This window comes from Aulonocara sp. 'chitande type north' Nkhata Bay, linkage group LG12 (genome assembly GCF_057382095.1).
Source record: "Aulonocara sp. 'chitande type north' Nkhata Bay isolate Kocher_YH1m ecotype deep benthic linkage group LG12, A_spYH_male_GT1.1, whole genome shotgun sequence".
In the NCBI taxonomy this organism is placed as follows: domain Eukaryota; kingdom Metazoa; phylum Chordata; class Actinopteri; order Cichliformes; family Cichlidae; genus Aulonocara; species Aulonocara sp. 'chitande type north' Nkhata Bay.
In genome coordinates, this window is record NC_141355.1 from 26,447,046 (window position 1) to 26,462,235 (window position 15,190).

Sequence of the window (15,190 nt, forward strand, 5' to 3'; positions counted from 1 at the left end):
TTTTTTTCTTTTCGACGAATACAATGAAAGCAGCATCACAAAGCCTTTTCCCGTTCAAGATGAGAAATAAAAGCACCTCTGAAATCTGCTCCAGAGCAAAGCCCGCATCGCAGTAACTCGGCCGCTGCAAATACTCCAAATCCAGCGGTGTGTTGCGGGTATAGTCCCCCCTGTTCCTCCGCGTTATCCTCGGCCGATCGGGGTCTCTGTTTTCCTGCTCGGAGGGCGCATTACCAGCCGAGGCCATGTTGCGGGGACAGCGATATGGTTTCCCACTTTATAGTATTTCCCCGAAAGCGTGTAGCGATATCCCAAGAGAACAGAGTTTCACTCTCGGAGATCTCACACCCGTGAAGTAGGGCTTCATACTCCTGTTGGAGACGGCGAGTCAAAGTCTGCGCCTTCCATCCCAACATTTCGTGATCCGGAGGTCTCCACCGCTTTCACCGCATTCACCGTGTCTCTTAAAAAAGTAAGTTTCTCTCAAAAAGCGAGCTTCGCGAAGTGATTTCCATACACAAGTTGTCGGGTATGAAACCTCGATAGTCGTAGCATTCTGGTGACATCTATGTGGTCTTCCCCTGGGCCGCGCGTCACGGCCAACTCTGAGATTCAATAGAAATGAAGAAAAAGACCTCTCTCCATTTGGAGGCAGAGAAAGAGGAGGGGTGAGAAGAGGAAAAAAATACTCGAGATCCCGCCTCTGGGGCTGTCAGATTGCAGGAGTTTCTTGCATCTGATTGGTTCCAGAAGGGCAGAAATTACTCAGCAAACACGACTATTATTAGCTGCTTAGCAACAGCTCACTAAAGTAGAGAGACCACCCAGGCAGGCAGACCTCATGTGAGCATCTCCAACTTCAGGGGAGGCTCGCCGAGAGTCGAACCCATTTGGTGCATTCAGGTTTTCACGTAGAGCTCCGTTACAATAATGAAGCGTTTCCCCGAGAGGACCCGAAGTCAAATACAAGCTACCCGTTTGTGCATCGGAGGGGGCTTTTTGGCATGTCAGAACTTTAACTATTTTTTTCCCCTCAGATGATCCTCTAACTGGTTCAATGAGAGGGGGGCGGCTTGTAGGCTATACTGTTGTTGCGATCTTTAGAGTCCAACACCGCCAAAATCAGCTCATTAGTGTTTTGTACATATCAAAATACGCCACAGCCTCAGGACCACAGCTCTCTACAAAGCAAAACAAAAGCCCTTTGATAAAACGTCTAACTGGGAAAATATTACCTATAGAGAACTGCGATGTGTTTATGCGCAATTACGCATACAAATGCCTAATTATCTCCCCTTTAGTCTAGTGATCCGACAGGGTAATATCACAGTATTATGGTTATTTAGCTAAAAAAAAAATCACATTTCATATAGATGCAGATATACATAAGAACTATTTGTGCATTTACATCTTGCTGCACAGTAAGCAAGCGGATTTTAGGATTTCATTATAATCTCATGTCCCTAAACTGCCAAAGGAGGTAGCATTTATCTATCCGTGCTGCAGGCATCATTTTTATAATTGACTTTATTCTGATATAACTTTTTTCATGAAATAAAGATAAAAACAAATTAATTCAAATAAACAGACATCGGGTCAAAATAATAAGGTTATAATAAGCAAAACAATTAACTCCAGCAGCCACTCTTGGCTCGCCAGAGCATCAGGTGTACTTCACACCTAAGCCATCTAAGCTGACTCTGGGCGTGTGGCTGCCAGCCGAGCTCTTACCATCTTCTGTCCTGGTGGGGAGAACATTCAGAACAAATCCGTGATTTCCCGCTCCTCGGAGAGCGAAACGAGTCAGTTATAATAAAGATAAAAAGGAATGATTAAGTGTTGTGAGGAGAGAAAGAGATGCATCGTAATCTGTCTTGGTCACAGTCAGAATGCTCAGAAAAAAAGTTTACCCAATTATAGGACTGTTCCTTTTTTGGCCACGTTGGTGGTCTCCTTAGCTTCATAGGCAGGACCCTTTGATTGTCACGTGATTCGTCTTAAACTGTGCCAATCACGCAGCAGCAGCTTCCAGTATTTTAGGCTTTGGTAATTGAAGGGGAAAAAAAGAAAAAGAGCCCGCAACGCACACCTGTGTACTCTGACATCAAAGAAGTGAATGCAATGCAATATAGAGACGCATGTGCACATGTGGGTACTTAAGGAACAAGCACATAGGATCAAGCATACAGATTGTTTCCATTGATGCATAAGGGACTGTAGATGCTGTACAATAAGGAAACCACAAACAGATTAATACAATCACATGTCCTCAGCCACATAGTCTCAGATTATATTAACTTACAAAGACCGATTTGTGTTACTATCAAAGTAAGTAATTTTACTACCCTTAGTGTCACCCTTGGAGCAAATTACTTTACATTTGGTCTGGACAGAAACTGTCCATTTTACTGGAAATAACATAACATTCATATAAATGCTTATTTCTGATCTGTCTGTATCATAAATACTAAGATTCTTCTTTGCAGTTAGTATGAAGGTTGGTTGTGATGGAGAAAACCAACCTTAAATATATACAATTTAACTGCCATCAGATACTCCAGGTGTAGTATCAGATACTGCAGGTGTAGCATCCGAGTGAGGGAAAGTGTCCAAGGGGGAACAAAGTTAGGCTGCGATGCCCCCTAATGCTCCTGAGAAGAACCAGGCCTGTGTCAGTGGAACAGGAGGAAGTAGGAGCCGTAAGTGCAGCACAATATCTGTGCTATGCATGTTCAAGTTGTTGTCATGACAGTAACGCTGCAGGACTCCATATATGTGCCTTAGGTCATTGTGGAAAATAGTCCCCCTCCCCCCATTTGAATACTGTAGTTAAAAGTTGTAAAGATATGCCTGTAAAAATGCTCTCGGGAGATTATATTGCAAGCATCTGTGTGAACTAATGAAATACATATGCACAAACAACACTAAAACACCCTAGACCAAACATGAACATATATCATTTTTTATTTATTGACCATTAACATGGATGGGATGCACTAATTGCTGGCTTTAGGAAGGGAGAAATTAATCCAGCTTATTCTGATCTGTAAATGCAGGAAACAGTTTGGATTTCAGATTTTGTAAGATCAACAACTCCATTCAACTTGTAAGGCATGGAGCAACAAACAACAAACTAAAAGGTTTCAGTAGTCACCTTTTCATACTTGTCATCAAAATCAGATTACTCCCCTTTTTGTGACCGAATATGTTTAATAAATCTGTATGTAAACATCATTTGTTACATGTTGATCTACAAAGAAATAAGTTAAACTGCTCTTCTGCATCTGCTGTGACACACTCACTGTTCAAAACAATGTCCTACAGAGAGAGTTATCATATTTTTCTTAAATATTTGTTAGCTTTTCTTATGCATTACATTTTTTAAAAATTGTTTCAGAGTTAGTTTGCTTGTTTTACTCAAGTTGATTGTTCGAACTGTTTAACTCTAGGTTCGTTTTTATTATTAATATGTTAAGTTTTGTCAAGAAGACATACTTTAATTTTTATCTAGCCCTCTTTCACAGCCACATGGATTTCTTAATGAGGAAAGGAGATGAAGTATTCATTTAGGTGCTTGAGGTATTGGGCATTGATCCCAGAATGACTTCACCAACAAGTCACCTTTGGTGACCCCTGGCAGGGCCCCTCACACCCCTCAAGGCTGGTTGCTGGCCAGTGGCCATGAGAAAACACTGAGAAACCTTGCTTAGTGCATGCGTTTATTTATGATTTGCAGGTGGATTACAGTTCCAAGCAGAACTGTGCCAAAACATTACTATCCCTGAGTCAAAACAATAGCGTCTTTTTAGCCAGGACCATGGTTATGCTTGATGCAGGGATAAACAAAGATTTCTAATCAATACTATTTCCATTACCCGGCGTTATGGACATACTTTGAATTTTTTTTAACCAGTCCAACCACTGCATTTTTAGTCAACTCGTTTTCTGTCACATCAGTAAACAGTAGCAGTATCCAACCAACCAATAGTTAAAAAAAAGTCTCGTAAATGCAGAAAGTTCATAAATACTCAGTTTAGTTGAGTATTTATGAAGCGTTTGTTTTTTCCAGTCGTTATAAGACTACAGTAAGTGTAAGTCACTTACAGTGAAGTGTATTGAAAAAAAAAAGACCAAAAGGGGCAACAACAACAGAAGAACACCTGTTTATTGAAAACAAATGTTCCCAGTTAAGCAAGAACATCCTCTACTTTTGTTTTTCATGCCACTTACAAAAAGTAAAGTGAAGGAAAATCAATATGGATGCGTGGGAGTGAAGGTTTCTTGGTGCTTGAAAGCTTATGTGATATGTTCCATTCATGGGCAAAAGTGTTGTTTATACGTCCAATTTAGCTTTAGCAGCATTACACTGATTGTTAACCAAAACAAAACAAAAAGAAAACAGGTATTGCAAAATGTGTAAATGCCCCTAACATGACTGCTTGTTTTCTTGTATGCCCTTATGCACACATTGCTGTGACTATGATAATCATATGTTGTTTTCTAGGTTTTGCCCCAAACTTCTAACCAAGTTGAATAGTTTGCTGTTGAACCATGGGAACTTTGCTTATAGAACAGCCAACACAGTAAACAATAAGACAATAACAGAGGTTTGATACAAAATCCTGGCTAGCCAAACCTTGAAAAAGAAAACAAAGCTTCGTTTCAACCATCTTTTGTAAACATAAATAAAGAGTAACATTCTGGTTTTGTTCTGACCAATATCGTAATGCCTAAAGGGGACCAGCTACGCCCTTTTCTATATCTACTCGGCCTTAGAGCTGCTCATCAAATCATCCACCATCCATTGTCTACTGGCTTTTCGCAAAATTCAAAAGAGCCCACCCACCACTTTAATCGCAGTCGCATCTTTTTCTAACATATGCCATAGAAATGGAATATTTAACAGTATTCCCAAAAAGCCTATTTTTTCTGACTGTTTTCTTAATGACATTTACATTTACAACAATGGTTTTCACAGCAGTGGGGAATAAATTTCATTACAGTAGATTTCTTTCTGAAAGTGCTGTAACTAAGTTTAAGGATATAATTATATATGATAGCCTTGAGGAAAACTATTGTTTTGATTTGGCGCTGTATAAATAAAATTGAATTGAACTAAAAGAGTTTTTGATCTGCGGTTGATTTTATTAGTTTAGTTTCCTAGTGTCTATCTTTCCTCTATCTCATCCATGTGTTTGTACAGCTGTCTTCCCAGTTCATTTTGGTAACTATTTTTTTATGTGTGTTTCTGTGCACAGGCCTGTGCAGCAGGATAAAGTGCTGTGATACGATGGGCTGTATCACCGTGCTAACTTATACTGCAATGGTTAGGTTCTAGATTAGAGAGGAACATGTGCAAAATCACCACCTACTGACCAATAAATTCTCCTGAAAAACTGCATCATTACTCCTGCATAGATAGTAGCAGAGTCTAAAGTTTTTCAATAGCATCTCATGTCTTTGCATTTCCCTGATGAAAATTCTTAGATGCAACCTTGTTGTTTGATTTTTTTCCTCCCAATTTTCCGCTAACAATCTTACAAAAATATTATTGTTCTACAAGCGTTAATATATGATCCTAAAACAGAGCTGCTATTTGTACTTGTGGACTTTAAATCGAGTTTCCTTTACTCTAAGCCCATTTTTGCACTCACACATTTATTCAGTGCTTTTAATACCAAACCTGCTGTGGAGTGCCTTTCCTCTCAAATACTCTGGTGCTTTTGTCTTTCGCTCTATACACTAATTCTCCAAACTATGGAAATGGAAGACGAGTTGTATTAAACGGGAAATGTTCTTTGTGTATTTCTATCTGTAAGGCTGGACATTTTTAGTCAGCGGAAAATCTCTCTGTCAGTACATCCTTACGGTATTCCCCTTTGGAAGGCCCATATAGGTACCATTTCCAATATTTCTGCCAGGTCATAAAGCTCTCCCGTCCTCCTCCATCTTAACTGCCCCCCACCCCCACCCCCCCAACCTCTGCACCACCATGGCTCCCTGTGAAGGAGTAGGGGCTGAGTGCAGAGTGAGAGCCTGCTGGGATGTTTATGTTGCAGCTCAAGATTGTCTTCAATCATACGTAGAGCTGTTTGACGGGTTGCAGCAGCAGACTTTGGCCTCTGTTTACCTCTTCCAATTTCTGTGAGGGTTTGTATGTACAATAAGAGGAGCTCGGCAAGGATACATTTAGCAGGAACATAGAGAGGTGGACCAAAACTATAAGAAAATCAAGAAAATGCTTTTTTTTGTTTGTTTGACTGGCACAGTGAAGAAAGCAGGACAGATTTTGATTCTTCTTCTTCTTCTTTTGTGAAATCACAGTGATATGTGAAAAAAATAAAGCTTACATAAAGCAAGCTGATTTGGGTGTCTTCCTAGTGATGTCTCTCAAAAGTCAGTAGGCATGATGTGAGAATAGAGATATGAGATGAGGTTTTCCTGACAAGAAGTGTGTGACTGCTAATGAGAAACTAAAAATTTTAAATTGTGTCAGTTTTATTGGAACTATGTGCAGCAGTTGACAGTTAGTCTGCTGTTTGGCTGACATTTACTTTGAAATCCGGGATGGACAATGTTGGAGCAAGCAGATATTTAGACAAGGCAGTGGTCTGTTCTGCAGAACTGGCCTGAGAAGCTGTAATTTTTGGAAGCGAGCTGAGCCTCCAATGTTAACAGGAAATGTGTGCTGGTCTCAATGTATACACATGGCCTCAACAAATAAGCAGTATAATACAATATCAACGCTGTGGCTCTGTAGAAAAAGGGCTTACAAAAAAAAAGGAAGGAAAGTTATACAGTCCAAAATAGGCTGAGAGGAAGGGAGAGCAGACAGATGGAGTTAGTTTCACAAAAAATTCATTTTTATAAATTGCACAAAGAAAGAAGGGAAATTTTGAGTCACAGACACACATTCACAAACAAATATATTTGTTTAAATTCAAACATCTGCACTCTGCATCTTGACTGCAGCATATTAATGGAAGATTTACTTGTATTTGAACTGAGGTAGGTCTCTGTGGGAGGGCCACTGGAAAAAGTGACACATTTAAGAGTATGAAACTAATAAGCTGTCCAGACCTCTGTTTACTCACTCAGACCTCCTGTTCAGTTTGGTCGCAATAACAGCGGGAACTGTTACCTTTCTGGAATGTAAGCTCATAAACAAGCTGCATTAATTCTTGTTAGGGGAAAATTGTTTCAGCTGCGCAGAGAATGGATGCTCACTTTGGTGTTTGTAAATGCATCTTTCAAACGTTTCCTATTAAATATTGATGATGCATTTCAAATTTATAATTTAATACAACTTCCTTGTAAATGTCCGTAGTGTGTCAGTGGTGGCAGTTTGAGCTCAAGAGCTGTATTAATGGGAATGAAAGGTATTTAGCAGTTCTCGGAATACCAGCGCTCTTCTCAGGTGTGCCTAATAGCGTAATAAACCTATAATTGCAGGATTTTGTGTTGGTTTGTCAGAGGAATGAAGTGCACATATGGCGTCCTGAAAATGTAAAAATAATTAGAAATAGATTCACAATGTCTATTTTAAATCAAGCAGAAATGTCAGAGTTGTAAATAAATCCAATATATCGAGTGCAAAAAACAGCAGTTTCTTGAGCGTAAACTATGCCGCAGCATCATGTATAGAATTAAAACTACTGAAATGTTGGATGAAGAGAGCCAGGGAAGGGAAGGAAATACGGTGGCCAAAACAGAGAAGAAAAATCTGTTTTCATGTTTACATTTATCGCCATGTGTAATTTTGCGTGCAATAAAATGACTGTGCTCTGGGACTCGTGTGCCATGTTTGGCTTTAATCTGCCAAGAGAATATAAAAAAAGACTTGTGATGCTAACTTGTTCACCATTTTGGTGAGTGTTTGCTATAGAGGTTGATGGCATTAACTGAGAAAATTATTGCTAAAAACCCAGTCACGCAGGCCTAGCAGCCACTTGTTACTAGGTAAAAATGGTTGGAAAATATCTCCTTGTGATTGCTTTGGTCAACAAGTATTTTGTTGTGGTCATAGTTTGAATGGAAATTATAGATTTCCACTACCCATCTCTTCTCTGTGAAATGTGCAACACAAATGGGCTTTTGGGGTTTGAGTTTTTCAAGTTTACTTCTGCTAGGCTAATTTTTTACCACGTATTTGCAGACAAACATAAAAAAACTAGAGGAAACCCTGGCAATCTGCTCAGCAACCAAAGCAATCAATAGAAGGTTTTTAACATGGCTCCTTCCTTACAACCAATTTCATCCAGGGACATCCAGCAACCTCCAGGAACCACTGCTAACCAGTCAGGGAATACAGATTTTTCCCTAGCAACCAGTGGTTGTATCACATCCAATATGGCAGATAACTCTTAAGCAATATATGTCTGACGTAATGTGAAACCTCAGTAAGTTACCAGCTTCGACATGCTATTGTCCACTAAGTCTACAGCTCATTGGGTAGTAGGCTCATCATTTCTCACCGCTGAGATGATCAATTACCAGCTGATTGGGCAAAGATATACACTTCTCCAACTTCTTATAGTGTCACTGTTTTCCATGTTGCTGCACCTTAATGAAATACAGCTTCGATGTAAGTTCATTAAGGAAAATCTGTAATTACTCATGCCCGCTTTCTACCTTCATGGTTAGGTGTTAGGCTTCTTGGCTGTTCTTTTCATCAGTACAACCTTTCTGTCAACCTCAGTACTGCCATCATTACTCTGGTCCAATCACCTTCTTACCTGCCTTCATTGTGCAAATCAGCCTCTACTCTACGTGGTTAAAATCTGTGCTCTCCATCATTTTCTGTGCCTCTCATTTGTGCAACTCACTTCCTTCCCATCTCCACCTCACAACCACTTCAGTCAGAACTCAGTCCAAGCCTCAGTCTTCATCTTCACCACCACCACCACCAGTGTCTAGATTCCAGGGGGTCCTGTCCTAAATCCTAGGACTGCTGGGATTCTGTTCTGCCTTGATGGGTCGCTGGAGTCTAATCGCTAAATACAATAATTTGATTTCTGACTGAAGTGTGCTTAATGACCAAATATTCAGAGTACTGGATGGTGTCACCATGCCTATGTCCATCCTTTATGTACACAGTCTATGAGTAGGTCTAAAGCACTGAGTAAGGAAAATAGTCTTTATGTAAATTCTACTGTGTTTCCTCATTATCTTAATTAGAAAGGTTTAATAGACGTGGCACACTAACCAGGCTTCATCATAGCTGATAACCTAGCACTCCACTTTCTTGTTCTGGTCCAAAAATGTTAACACTAAAGTTTTAAAAGCCGGGATTCACAAAAAAGTGGGTGACATCATAGTTACTGTGGCAATCTTTTATATACAGTCTGTATTTTAAATTCAACTACAGCAGCGTTTCACAAAGCTAGCATTATATTGTGTATTATATACTGTATAATTATACATTGTTACTCAAAAGACAAACAACAGACAACAAAGGCAAAAGCACTACAATTCTATTCAAGCAATGTCTCTCTTCACCACATTTTTGTTGGGGATGTTTTACCCTAATCTTAAATAATGACGAAAGATGAATAAAAGCACAGCTTTGCACTGTGGACTGAATTAGACAGCATGCGGGTGAAAGCTCATCTATCATTAAACCCTCTCATTACATTGATTGGGATGTTTGCAAGACTTTTAATTATGATGCTTTTTTGCATCAGCTGTGCTGGAATTTGGGCTTTTTGACAAAATGTCAATATTTCTTTGGGAAAATTTACTTTGGTGCAGCCACATTTGATTCTGGATTGTTTTGACCATCAGAACACATTAAGAAAAAAGAGATAATGAGGACACACCAGGCTTGGAAATGTTGGAACATGGATCATTTTTTAAAAATTGTTGCTCCCTAGTTGAAATACAGACACAACAAGGGAATTTTCTCATTCGCTGCTCTTTTTCAAGTCACATTTCTTCCACGTTTATGGAGTGGAGGAAAAAAGGGGGGAATGAATAAGTGGAACAGAGACAGGGAAACAAGCTGGGACTATAGGTTATATTCATTTTAATAACACTGCTTAAACTGTGGTAAATACCTATAGAATATGTGCTGAGACCACCTGCTGCCAAACCACTGCGTCTGACTCGGGTTTCTTCTGACTCATGAATGTGGCGTCACAGTCATCGTCTGCTTATTTTCTTCACAATACCATGAAGTCATAGCTTAAGCGGCCCAAACACGGTTAAATCCGGGACATATACGGTGATAGCATGAGCAGAACGAAGAGGGGTATTTATGGTTGCTTCACTGGACATCTGCAATCAGAGGATTATGAAACCTGTCTAACTTATCCCCATCACGGTAACATCACACCTGCACTTCTGTGCGCTTAGCTATGTGCATTTCTGGTTTATGTCTTTGGGCATCAGGGCTGTTTTGGTTAAGTGTCTAGTGTGCTTACTGTGAGGTCTGAGTTGAGCAGGGGAAAATAGCTGTCATAATTACCCAAGCCTGTATCTTGTAGCTGAAATCCAATCCCTGTTTCCTAATTACCGCCTGCAAGCAATCTTGCTAATTTATGCGTATTGGTCAAGAGATGTGGGCATTCCCTTCTGTAACTCTTTTCCAGTCCTGCCAAAATTGTTAGTGGTGAACATTCAACCATAATTTCTGCTGAAAACTTTAAACAGCTTCACATTAAATTGAAGAATGAGGGGTCCCCCTTTTCATCAGCAAGAGAATGACACGGCAGTTTCCACGCAAGGTGTGCATGAATATGTAAATATTTCAAAGAGATAAAACAATACATTAAAGAAGCAAAAGAAATGGTAACAGCCAGAACGTCAGTATGCCTTCTCTCATTTCAGAAAGGAATGGATCAGTGTAAACACAGCTGGATGAGAGTATTTATTAGTTTGATTTAAATTATTGCTTTGCTTTTCTGTAGACTGCCAAAGGCTGTTATGTATACAAAGAATATCAATCTGAATTGACTCTCATGTTTTGCAGCAAAGGTACTTGCTCAGAAGTCTTGGAACTCAGGAGATATCCATCTGCACATTTCAAAAGCAGCATTGTTTAAGATTTTCATCATGTAGTCAAGTGTGATGCAACCAGAGCTTTTTGTGTGTCTGTTGCAATCATTTCTCAATAAATAATGAGGGACAAAAGAAGTTAAAAGAGAAATAAGTGGGTGAAATACTTAGGAAGTTCATAGAAATAAAAGTAAGTTGATATCATGCATCATATTAACACATTGTTTGCAGGCTTTGGTCTCTAGACATCAGAGAAACACCCATTCATCAGTGCTCTCGCCACCATGGTGGTGTGCAGCACAGAAATGTCAAACAGTCCGAGACAAAGTCAACATGCGCTTGTATACAGAGGGACTCTGAAATTTGCAATGGGGGGAATGTCAGCTTGAAAGCTGCTCTTGGTTTTATCATTCGTGAGGAGCATGTTGACAAAGACTACAGACTCAAGAGATTCGAGAAATAAAGTACTGGAACTTAAGTTACTTCATCCAAAGTACAGATGTTGTATTATTCATCTGTCCTCACACCAAAACATTTTAATGGAAAACCCAGCACAACGTGGAGCCGCCCTGACATACTATAGAGCTGAAATGAATGTGTAAACAGGTTTTGAAGGCACAAAGGTGCAGAAAAAGGCACAGTTTCCTTTGAGCATCTGGAGATAAAATGCAATTATCAGTGATACGCTCCACTTCATGAAAATCAGCGATCTTTGTGGACTGAGCTGTAAACTAAATAGAAATTTGTTTGCATTACTTTTCTGAATACATGTGTGCATTTTAGGCAAGTATGAAGCCTTAGAGTGGAATTATCAAAATAAAAGCATCACTGACTAACACAGATCCAATCCCGAGTCATATCCTTATCATAAAGATAAAGTCAAACTTTCAGTTGTTGAGTGGGGATTGATGGGATTCTAGCCAACGATCTATTCATCTTGCAGATGACTAATAGTCACATGATCCCATGTGGATAGTTTCACTAGGACTGCCCTGGCTTCACCTTGCACAAATAAATTCCTAGCAAGGTTGTGCTTGAACCCACATGCTTTTTTCCCCCTCTCTTTTGTTTCCATGGGGTTTTTTTTAATGTTACAGTAGCAAAAGTGTAAAATAGCCCCATAAAGAATTGTTCAGGTGGCTCATTTTGCCGAGAAGGATTAATTACAATTCGGTTAAAATAACCATTTTCCTTATTTTAAAAACTCACAGAGCTTTCACTAGTAATCACCTAAGAAGGCTTACACATACATGCTAATAAGTGCAAGAAAAATGGACCTCGGCTTCAAGGAGGAGGCTTTCCGGTACGTGGCCTTACTGTCGTCGTTTCAAGCAGTCTTTTTTCAAAAAAGGTCATGCGTGACATTAAAGAAAATCCAAGGGGCCTTAAAAAAAACATATTTGGATTCACACATGGACAGTTACAGATGCCTGACATACCACAGAATTGCTCACACAAGTTCATCAGTCGCTCAAACTGTCCACTGCTGACAACTGATCAGAGACTGGCTTCACAAACATTTCAAACACACACACTCCGAATCCCCCTGTGACTACACTGACCTTTGACCTTAGGTGAAGGAGGTTGTTGTCTGATGGTGCGGATCCATTCTCCGTGTGTGAAATCATTTCCTGCCAGTGTCACTGTGAGGGACAAAAGGGGGCGAAACTGGTTGACCTCGAATTGGGTGCCAGAAGGTAAGGGACATCGGCAGAAGGGCACCATATTTTGTAATAATGTGCGGAGTTTTAGTAGCTTGGAAGACACTTATTTATATGAAACCAAATCCTGATACACTGGGACAGCAGCATGTAAATGACTTTATTATGTAAAGTGTTACAAAGGCCAGCTTCATTTTGTTGATCATGCTTAGGTAAAATAGTGTCATTGCTATACTTTTACCCAACCCGAGCCTAACCCTATATTTGCTATAAACCATGGCGCTGAGGGCCGTCTCTAACAAACAGAACCTTTTATATGATAAAACCAAAACCCTCATTGTTTGCAGTTTATGTCAGAATGGGCGTCTGTGTATATAGACCCAGCAAGGGAAAAAGGCCAAAAAATGGAGGAATCTGCTTTGAGCAGCATTTGTAAACAACACAAACATAATCAGCATCTTTAGAGCCACATCTGGCTCTTGTCGAATTTGGGCCTGGGTTGAGATTCAGAGACCAATGTTCAATTGTTTCCTCAGAGTTATTTTGTTGCATGCCACAGGAGGGAAAAAACAAAATGCTTGGTATGCAAAACATTGGTATTTTCAGGAACAAATGGCTAAACCTGTCACATACTGTCTACTACTTTTAGACAATATCTGTCACAACAGTAAAGAAAAAAGAACGTAACAAGGTGGTAGGTGGTATGTTCCATCCACTTAAGCGTAGCTGAAGACCAAGGAGACCCCCAGTGGCAACAGCACACCCTGATGGCAGTGGTCTCCTCCAAGAGGAGAATGGGCCCTCCCACACCTCAAAACCTATTCAAGGACCCCTCAAGGAATCATCCGATCATCCACTTGAAAAAGCGCGGCCTCACATCACTTCACATTCACTGCCACTTCCTGGTGACAGAGGTCCCGTGTTCCCATGCTCCAACAGGTCAAAGCTGTGTGGTTGGAATGAAGGGGACCGACACAGAATTACAGAGATGATTTTAATGTTGGTCAGTGTATAAAGTCTAGAGTTAGATGTAGATATCTGTTGCTATTGACAAAGACGGCATTGTAGTTTCCTACTTCTTGCAGATTGATATGTCAGATTTATGCATTCTCATACATCTGAACAGGAGTGCAGATTTTGACAGCCCACTTTTATGAGTACATATTTGTGGCACTGAATCACATTGGTTTATATCAAATCAATACACCACAAGCCTGAAAAGTAAAACAAACATACTACAGTGAGGTTTTTTTTAAATTTGCCATTACTCATTCAAGGCATTAGTAACTACTGCGTGTGTTTTTCCTAGTATTTCTGGAAGCATGGCTGCAAAAAACATATGCTGCTATGCTTTTTAAAGAGAAATGAAGCAGAACAGAGCTTGGGTTGAATGTCTTACAGTAAAAATTCCAGTGAATATCATATATGGCTTCTGCCTTGTATTTAGCAGACATCGTGAAGTCACAGCATATATACAGAACACTATTACAGCGCTCCAGAGTTGTGTTTAAAAACCATTGTGCTGTGATGAGAGAGCCCCAAACTTGCCCCAGGGGAACCTCCTCTTCTTCTTTACGAGAAAGGCCTTAATTCATAGAGACAAACCAAGCCGTCGTTATATTTAACAGTGTCGTAAACATTCCTGCATACTGGATCTAAATGGCAAGTGTGTCTGGTAAGATAGACGGTTGGGTAAACAAACAGTGATGTGACCTTACAACATATACACAGGTTTCCCATGCAGGCACATCTGTATGAATGATAGCTATAGGTGGGAATGCACCTTGGGCTGCTTTTAATTGAACACTCTCTGTGTTCATTCATTCTGTGTATTATCTTTGTCTTAAAGTATCACATATTATTTTTAGATGTTCCCAACCACTCGAACCTGAATAACACAGTTGAATGAGTGGTCATTTAATTCTGTTGTTTTCATTCTAATTCTGTTCTTTGTTTTAAACTTCCTTTGTTTACATTCAAATTCTGTTGTTTTCATTCAAAGTCCGTTGTTTTCTTTCTAATTCTGTTCTTTTCATTCAAATTCCATTGTTTTGATTCAAATTCCATTGTTTGTTCTCAAATTCTGTTGTTTTCATTAAAATCCCATCGTTTTCATGTTAATTCCATTGTTTTCATTCTAATTCTGTTGTTTGTTTTAAACCTCCATTGTTTTCTTTCAAATTCTGTTGTTTTCATTCAAATTCTGTTGTTTTCATTTTAATTCCGTTGTTTTCATTCAAATTCCATTGTTTTCATTCAAATTCTACTCTTTTTATTCAAATTCCATTGTTTGTTCTCAAATTCTGTTGTTTTCCTTCAAATGCTTTTGTTTTCATTCTTATTCTACTCTTTTTATTCAAATTCCATTGTTTATTCTCAAATTTTGTTGTTTTCATTCAAATGCTTTTGTTTTCATTCTAATTCTACTCTTTTTATTCAAATTCCATTGTTTTGATTCAAATTCTTTTCTGTTCATTCTAATTCCGTTGTTTTCATTTAAATTCCATTGTTTTCATTCAAATGCTTTTCTTTTC

At 39.3% G+C, this 15,190-nt stretch overlaps 1 protein-coding gene across 2 annotated transcripts in view; it reads right to left on the minus strand.

Annotated features, from left to right (window-relative positions):
• The window catches only part of ptch1 (patched 1), a 95,620-nt gene that overhangs the window by 49,735 nt on the left and 30,695 nt on the right, over positions 1-15,190 (minus strand). The window contains exon 1 of one of the 2 annotated variants that reach the window (XM_086314676.1): positions 77-622. The exons of the other annotated variant lie outside the window; for it this stretch is intronic. Within the exon in view, the coding sequence (XP_086170802.1) occupies positions 77-247 (171 nt within the window). The 5' untranslated portion in view covers positions 248-622. Of the gene's footprint in view, positions 1-76; positions 623-15,190 lie in introns of those variants that run through there. 2 annotated transcript variants of the gene reach the window in all.